The sequence below is a fragment of the Panthera uncia genome, chromosome D1 (assembly GCF_023721935.1).
Source record: "Panthera uncia isolate 11264 chromosome D1, Puncia_PCG_1.0, whole genome shotgun sequence".
Lineage (NCBI taxonomy): Eukaryota > Metazoa > Chordata > Mammalia > Carnivora > Felidae > Panthera > Panthera uncia.
In genome coordinates this window covers 50,132,313-50,140,807 of record NC_064808.1, presented here as the reverse complement: position 1 = coordinate 50,140,807, position 8,495 = coordinate 50,132,313, and the positions used below count along the sequence as shown (strand labels likewise).

At 46.5% G+C, this 8,495-nt stretch overlaps 1 protein-coding gene across 2 annotated transcripts; it reads left to right on the top strand.

Moving 5' to 3' along the window:
* The first annotated feature begins 639 nt into the window (after positions 1 to 639).
* On the top strand, positions 640 to 3,756 carry LOC125936850 (olfactory receptor 52W1). 2 transcript variants are annotated; one of them, XM_049651195.1, is made up of 3 exons: positions 640 to 802; positions 1,886 to 1,948; positions 2,064 to 3,756. In XM_049651195.1, exon 3 carries the CDS (start codon positions 2,624 to 2,626, stop codon positions 3,584 to 3,586), a length of 963 nt encoding a protein of 320 aa, XP_049507152.1. In that variant the 5' UTR covers positions 640 to 802; positions 1,886 to 1,948; positions 2,064 to 2,623; the 3' UTR covers positions 3,587 to 3,756. The 2 variants fall into 2 exon arrangements, with proteins under 2 accessions (XP_049507152.1, XP_049507160.1); XM_049651203.1 differs by lacking the exon at positions 1,886 to 1,948.
* Positions 3,757 to 8,495: the final 4,739 nt, after the last annotated feature.

Sequence of the window (8,495 nt, the reverse complement as noted above, 5' to 3'; positions counted from 1 at the left end):
TGGGCTCGAGCCCCACCTTGGGCTCTGTGCTAACAGCGAAGGAGCCTGGAGCCTGCTTTGGATTCTGTGTCTCTCTCTCTCTCTCTCTCTCTCTCTCTCTCTCTGCCCCTCCCTTCCCCCCCTTTCAAAAATAAAAAATAAACATTAAAAAAAAAGTTTTTTAAATAATGAAAAAGTTTGAAATGCTGCAAAATTTACCAAAACGTGACAAGGACACAAAGTGAACAAGTGCTGTTGGAAAAATGGCGATAGACTTCCTAGAAGCAGGGTTGCCACAGACCTTCAATTTGTAAAAACCATGCTCTGTGAAGCGCAATCAAGCGGAGCACAATAAAACGAGGTATGCCTTGTACCGTGTTTTCCTATACATGCATTACCTATGCCAAAGTGTAATTTATAAATTAGGCATAGCAAGAGACTAGCCATAATAACTAATAGTTATAACAAAATACTGTAATAAAAGTTATGTGAATGTGGTCTCTCTCAAAATATCTTACTGTGTTGTACTCACCCTTCTTCCTGTGATGATGCATGAGAGGATAAAATGCGTGAGGACACAAAGTGAGGGGAATGACGCAGCATTGTGACGTGGCGTTAGGTTACAGATGACCTTCTGACGATTCGTCAGAAAGAGAATCATCTGCTTCCAGACCGCAGTTGATGGCAGCGGGCAATCAATTGAAACTGCAGCAGCGAAACCACAGATAAGAGGGACTCCCGTAGTCTCCCCTTCTACCGTTTCTCAGTTATTCACAAGCTGCTTCTAATGTTTCCACAAGGAAAACTCCTTGTCTTTTTCAAGGTAATGTGTCATAGTTACTGGTGTGTTTTTGTGCTTTCTAACCAGGTAACATATGTAGAACGGTGCCACCATTTTGATTAGGGTCCTATCCTTTTTTTAAATGTGTCACTGGTGATGTTTTGGAATGTTGTGCCCTACTGCCACCTTTCCCGCAAGTCCTGTTTTTTCTGCATTATTTTGTATAACGTGGTGATTTTTAGGCTCTGCCTCGTTAGAGCAGAGTCATACCCAGTGGACTCGGGGTTGATGGTATGTCTTTCTTTCTCATCTCCATAGATACCTAAGGCTCCTGAAACTGTAGGAGCCCATGTTGGTCAGCAAACAAATGCTGTTTGGGCCAGCAGTACTGTCACACAAATAAAAGCAATAAATATATATTCGTGGACAACGACATGCCAGGTACTGTGATGAGCAGTGGAGATACTGGCTAATAAGAAGCATTGCCTGTAACTCAGCCTAGTGGGAGAGAGAGAGAAGTAATTACAACAGAGGGGGACGCATGCTATTCAAGAATATAGCAAGGTCTTCTCCCCAGACTTCAGGGAGTCTGTTTCTTTCCTTGCTGCCCCCATCTCTGCCTCCTTGCTCTACTTCCTGAAGTTACCTGTCAGCACAGAGCAAGGAGGCAGCACAGGGAAGAGTTAATGTGGCACAGGTGGGAGGGGTAAGGGCCCTGAGGGAAGCCAGGGGAACAGCTTCATAAAGGGCCCCATAGGCACTGGTCAAGGTGAAGAGAAGCTGCCAACACCCAGTGCACAGGTTGTTTCTCCAGTCAAGTCTTCTGCTGGTGTTTTCCTCCTCATTCATTTATCCATTCCATGTTTATTAATCTTCAGTAAGCTAGAGTCTGCGTGGAATCAGTTCTACTCACCCTGCCTCCTCCAACGTCAGAGATGCTTCTTCCACGTATGGCTGCTACTCTGGGTTGAGTGCCATTTCCTCCCCCTCTGTCACCTCCACTCCCTCTGGCACCCCAGAAATAAGACTTTAGCGGGACCCCCTTCTGGATCATGAGGAAGGTAGGGAGTCAGAGAAGTTCCTTTTTTTTTGCTGCCATTTCTCTCTTTCTCTGTTCCTTCCTAGGCCCAACTTCAAACCTCCAGCTGGTGTTCAAGTTTACTACTTAAGTATCAAGTTAAAAATAATGTAAGCACCCCCAAAACCCACCAGATTTTCTCTGGTCACATCAGGCTTCCATTTCCACTCAGTCCCATCTTCCTCACCCTCCTATTTCTCCTTTTCTCTTTACTTTCTTCTCCAGGGCTGATGCCCAGAATGTTAAAGATGGACAACACTGCAACTACTGTGCCCACCCCCATTGTAGAGCTGAGGAAACTGAGGCCCAGAAACTCTGCCTAAGCGTATACAGTCAAGGACAGTGCAGCCTGGGGCCTGATACCCAACCAGCTCTGGCTTTCTCCCCATCATACAGAGACTGAGATGGACTCTACTTTGGATCCTAAGGAAGAAAATCTTTCATGTCAGCCACAGCTCTCAGCTGACCTCCAACTGTACCAGCCACTGCAGCAGTGAGGCCCTCCTTCCTCATGACCAGTGTCTCCCCTGGTCTCCCCCTATGACACTCATGGGCTTTCAGGCACAAAGGATTCTCCCATCCAAGCTAGTGTAGTGACCTTGATTATCTGTCAAAACCCCCAACCAAAGGTATAACCCTGTGGTCCCCCAACCCTGCACTACCCCTACACATACTCCATGGATGGGTCTCTGCCACTGTGATACCCCCCCAAAATCTCTCCCTTTATCCTTCCCCTTTCAGGGGTCATGCCCCCATGAACCCTAAAGCTTTGCCCCCTCCACAGGATGGCAGAAGGTCCACATTCCAACTCCACCTTCCCACGCCCAACCTTCTTCATGCTGACTGGCATTCCAGGGCTAGGGCCTGCCCAGGCTTGGCTGACACTGGTCTTCGGGCCCATGTATCTGTTGGCCCTGCTGGGCAATGGAGCACTGCTGACATTGGTGCAGATAGATTCCACACTGCAGCAGCCCATGTTTCTACTCCTGGCCGCACTGGCAGCCACAGACCTGGGCTTAGCTACATCTATAGCCCCAGGGTTGCTTGCTGTGCTGTGGCTTGGGCCCCGGCGTGTGCCATACAGTGCCTGCCTGGTCCAGATGTTCTTTGTTCATGCACTGACTGCTGTAGAATCTGGTGTACTGCTGGCCATGGCCTGTGATCGTGCCGTGGCAGTAGGGCGTCCACTGCACTACCCTCTCCTAGTCACCAAAGCCCGTGTAGGCTATGTAGTCCTGGCACTGGCACTGAAAGCTGTGGCTATTGTTGTGCCTTTCCCTCTGCTGGTGGCGAAATTTGAGCACTTCCAGGCCAAGACCATAGACCATGCCTACTGTGCACACATGGCGGTGGTAGAACTGGTGGTGGGCAACACACGGGCCAACAATTTGTATGGGCTGGCGCTTTCACTGGCTGTGTCTGGTATAGATATCCTGGGCATCACTGGCTCTTATGGGCTCATTGCTCATGCTGTGCTGCGGCTGCCTACCCAGGAGGCCCGTGCTAAGGCCTTTGGCACATGTAGTTCCCACATATGTGTCATTCTGGCCTTCTATGTACCTGGTCTCTTCTCCTACCTCACACATCGCTTTGGTCGTCACACTGTCCCAAAGCCCGTACACATCCTTCTCTCTAATATCTATTTGCTGCTGCCACCTGCCCTCAACCCACTCATCTACGGGGTCCGCACCAAGCAAATCAGGGACCGACTCCTAGAAATCTTCACATTCAGAAAAAGCCAGTTCTAATGGGCAAAAAAAAAAAAAAAAAAAACAATGGAGCCTGGTGGTGGAGGTGAAGGAATATTCAGAAGAGTCCAGGGCCTGGAGGTGTGGATTATGTCTTCTTTGTCCCACTGTCTACATATGACTGTGATAATCACTCAATAAATTATTTGCTGTGAAGCCTCTACAACACATATCCCTAGCATCTGCAGACTTTGGTCTATCCACATATCTTGCTTGGGAGGCAGGAGGCAGGGGGCTACATGTTACCATGCAGGAAAATAAAATCAGGAATTACCATGGCTCATAGTACACAAGATTTAACTTAAAGAAAACTTCCTTTCCCACCCCTTCCATTATTTTAACCTAAGTCTGCCCATGTCTCCACACAAAAGCTCCTCTATTGATTCTAGACCTGGGGACCTGGGAAGAGTGAAGCTGCCTCTGGAGGAAAGTGCTTGGGTAGTTTTCTGGGTTCAAAGCCCTCTTCATTCCTGGAACCAGATTCTGTCCTTAGGGAAGAAGTTACAGGCTTATTCCCCACATTCTGAGAATCTGGATAATGTGTCCAGATAGGGGTCCCAAAATTGGCCATTCCTAGTTCAGAGAATCCCCTTGGTCTCATGGGTTAGGGTCTATTTCCCCTACCTCCACTCTCCTGTCAATATCTCAAGAATTAATGGCTAGAACTCTCCCTTAGGAGCCAGAGGTCCAACTTAAAGAAATTTTGAGGGGCACCTGGGTAGCTCAGTTGGTTAAGCATCAGACTTCAGCTCAGGTCTTGATCCCACAGTTCGTGGGTTTGAGGCCCACATCAGGTTCTGTGCCTCCGTCTCTCTCTGTACCCCACCCCCCACTCATGCTCTCTCAAAAATAAACACTTAAAATTTTTTAAAGAAATTCTGATATCCCAGGAAATCATTGTAGCCACTTTACCTGCTTGCCTGAGGTCTAGTCACTGTGGTCTCTTACCAATTTGCTCTTCTCTGCATCCTCAGCCAAGAATGTTGAATTCCCAAATAAAATCTATATCAGCACCCCCATTTGGACTGGCCAACATCACTAGAAGCACAGGATGTTGGTATAGGAATATTTCACACTGCTGTGGCTACCAGAGAATAGAGATATTACACATGGTGTAACGGGATTGACCTTCAGCTAAGATTACAATGGAAGGGACATTGTGCAAAAGATCTTTCACACCAGCGTGGAGCCCAGAATGAATATAATCTCAGACAAAAAGCAGGAATTCACTTTTAGAAGGTCATGGAAAGCTGCAGGCTGCACAGGCAGACCCAAGCTCTTTGGGAAAACTATCATAACTGCAGGTATTGGAGTCAGCCATGAGGACCTGAAGCCAAGTGCAATGCTAACCACTCAGCACAAACAGCTGGACCAAGTACCACGGGAAAGCACACAGAACAGGCGGCTGCAAATCTGAAAAGGCAGGTGACATCTTCTCAGGGCCACATGGGGTCTCACCAGGTCCTCACTAACAAGGAGCTAAAGAGAAAGCCCAGAAGCTCTGCGTGATTTTCAGAGGTGTTGTCACATTGAGAAGATCGACAGTTTTCCTTTGTGGCCTCAGTCATTCTCAAGACTAATCTTTTTCATGAAGTTCTGAGTTGAAAAAATTCCTCAGGCAATGATTTTGTGGATAATTATGACAAAATTCTAATCCTGATCGGAAGTGAGTCATTAAGATGTCCATATCCTTCTCTTAGGGATTCCTCTTTGATAAATCTATCCTGACAAAATAATTAGAGATGTGAACAAAGATGTATGCAGTAAGATATTTATTACAACATTATTATAAAGAAATGTACGTGTGACAGTCTTGTCACACACACACACGCACACATTTTTTGCCTCTCCCCTCTGGTACATGAAAAAGGGAAATCCTACGCAGCCAATGTTCACAAGCAATGAATTCTGTCACCTTCCCACCACAGGAAACCTCTTGTCTAAGGCACCTTCTTTCTCTGGTTGTGCACAGTTCCCCAGCACAGCTGAGTCCAAGGTTGTGCATTGTTCATTGCAAGAACTTTCTTCAAGCCAAAAATCCACACCCTTGGACATTAGTATTTTGTCTGGATGGAGAGCACACACATACCTACCATGTGATGTGTTCAGAAGACTACCAGCAATCCCCTACTCCTCACAAAACCTGAGAGTAATTCTAAGCGCATAATCCCTTATCCACAATTCCAAAATAAAAATCTTTGAAGAAACAATGTTTTTTTCATAACTTTGGCCAAAAACCTGACCTGAAACATCACGATGGTATTTATAGTATTTATGTATTTCACTTGGTGTGAATATTCATACATTTAGCTGCAGAAATATTGATGTGTTTGATTATAGGGCACTGTCCTAAACCTCAGTGGAGTACTCCTTTATATACAATAAAGGCACTATATTCCCTTTCTAAAATCTGAAAAATTCTGAAGTCCAAAACACATCTGTCCCTGGAGGTTTCAAATAAGGGATTTGGGACTTGTACACTTATCCCTATAGCCTGAGAGAAGTTAGGGCTCTTTATCCCTCGGAAGTCTTCGCTATCAACACGATTCTATACTGCCCTGAAGCCTCTTGCAGAGAACCTCATGTTCCCTAAATAACCAGCCCCTCTCTTCGCATGCTGTCCGGTCCAGTCGCCACTCAGATACGTTGCAGATGATCTGTGTCCAGGGAAACCCCCAAATGTGCCACACTGGAGGCAACCCCATGAGCAGGCTATGGCCCGAACAGCCCAGTCCTGAGGCTCATCAACTCCATCCAGCACTCAGTTGTCATCTATTTTCCTTCAGTAACTTTCAGTCTCAGACACTGAGCCAAAGGGAAATACAGTCTCACTTAATGTCAGGGTAGGAAAGTGTGGAATGCAGGGAGCCTAAAGAATCATGATCATCAGCAAAACAGAAGATATGGGCTTCTGGCTGAGAGTTCATCTGTACCCAATTTCCCCTCTGAGCCCCCCTGATGAGAATCTGAAATTCTTATCACATTTCACCAACAGCCCATCATCCCTATCCCTACCCTCCACCCCCTTCTCATTCTGGAACCCCATCAGGATCTGGATACCCGTGTTTATCAGGAACTCCCGTCTCTGGACCTCTGCATCTCTGCCTCCCTGCACTGTCTGTATTGCCCCACATCTGTGTGCCTTGTCCTAGTGTATGTCTCTCTCCCCACTGCTGTCTACCTCACTCAGGATTCCCTTCTGGAGGGAACAGAGGTGCCAACTATGCTATACCAGATAATCCCTCCTGGTATAGGGCTAAGAGGGCACTAGAGGAAGAGATCTGGTTGTGCTTGTCCTGACAAGGAGCCTGGGGTTTCTGGTTTGGTCTCTGAAGCATTTCTCTCACCTTGCCCACTTCCTTTTCATTACACCACTTTGAACATCCACGGAGCAGGCGCCCTCCCACCACACACTCAAGAGCAGAAGGAACACAGCAGTTTCTCCCTTCACCAAAAAGGGACTACCATTTAAATTTTAACTTAAAAGCTGGAATCAGGCTGACTTAGGCTTGAATCCCAGATCCTCCATTAACTCAGTGTATCCCTTGCACTAATTTACTTAACCTCTCTGAGCCTTTTAATTCACTTGTAAAATGAGGAAATAATAGTACCTACTTCAAGAGGTTACTAAAAGGATTAACCAACATAACAGATTCAGCGTGTTTGGCATAGCTTCTAACATGGGATATTTGATATTAATTCCTCTCCTGGAGCGCAGTCCCATGCCCACAGCCAAACTTTTGTTTAAAGACGGAGCACCCATATATACCCTTAGCTCTAACCTACCCTGAGGCCAGTAACATCATGTAGGACCATGCCCTGTGCCTCATATTCATACCTCAGCCAGCTCAGACGATGACCGACTTTATGGGACAGCTCTACATGCTGGGCCAGCATAGGAAAGGATGCTCCCCAAACAGAAGTGGTCTTCCTAGGCATGCAGGAGACTCTCAAAAGGGACTCAAGAGAAGACTCTTTAGACAGATAAGAGGCAGAGTCAGAGAGTAGCTACTAGAAAGGCTCTCCAGAGTGGTTCTTCTCTGAGGAAAAAACACTCTTCTTCTCCAGCAAACACCAGGTTGAGATCTCTGGACAGAGACACAAGGGGAAATCACACATAGATTAGGGCTGCAGTAGGTAAGTGCCAAACAGACACAGATCTCCCTAGGACACGGAGTGGTGCATGAAGAAAAATTTCCTCAAATTTACCTGGGTAATTCTGGCTTCCTGAAAGTCCTCTCCAGTTACTAAGGCAACGTTGTCCCAATTAGATTCTTATCCTCCACATTGTCACCACTCAGCATGACACCCTCCTACACATACACCTGGTATTCATTGCAATTGTAACCCACTCATTAATAATGGGTTTCAACCCAGGCTGTACATCAGAATTGCCTGAGGAGCTTTTAGAAATCCTGATGCCCAGGCACACTCCAGACCAATTAAATTAGAATCTCAGGGGGTAGGATCCAGGCATCTATAGTTTTTAAAGCTCCTAGGTAATTCCAAAGTATGACCAAGGTTAAGAACTACTGCTTGGTTCTCAGTCTAAGTCCTGATCTATACTTCCAGTGTGTCCTTCAGGACCCCTATCCAACCTCATGAAGAAGTCACCTGCAGCTAATAAGGCAGCACAGCAAATTGATTCAATAAGGCTGCTGAAGGGGGAAGCCTGATTCTGCTTCCTTTAAGAACTCAGACCAAGAACTACACACACACACACACAAATGCACTCAAGCACCCCTGCATTTTCCTACCCTAAGGAGGAGAATGGATAAGTGACTCAAGGGTATGGACTCATGCTGTGCATATAGTGAGGCTAGGAAAGTGACTGCCCTCCCCTCACCCAAAGCCCCATTATCTAGTAGGACCTCTATGACCTCATGCTATAGTAGGTCAAAGCCTAAGG

Excerpts from the sequence above, each read along its gene's own strand:
- LOC125936850 (XM_049651203.1), top strand. The coding sequence starts at position 2,624 with ATGGCAGAAGGTCCACATTCCAACTCCACCTTCCCACGCCCAACCTTC.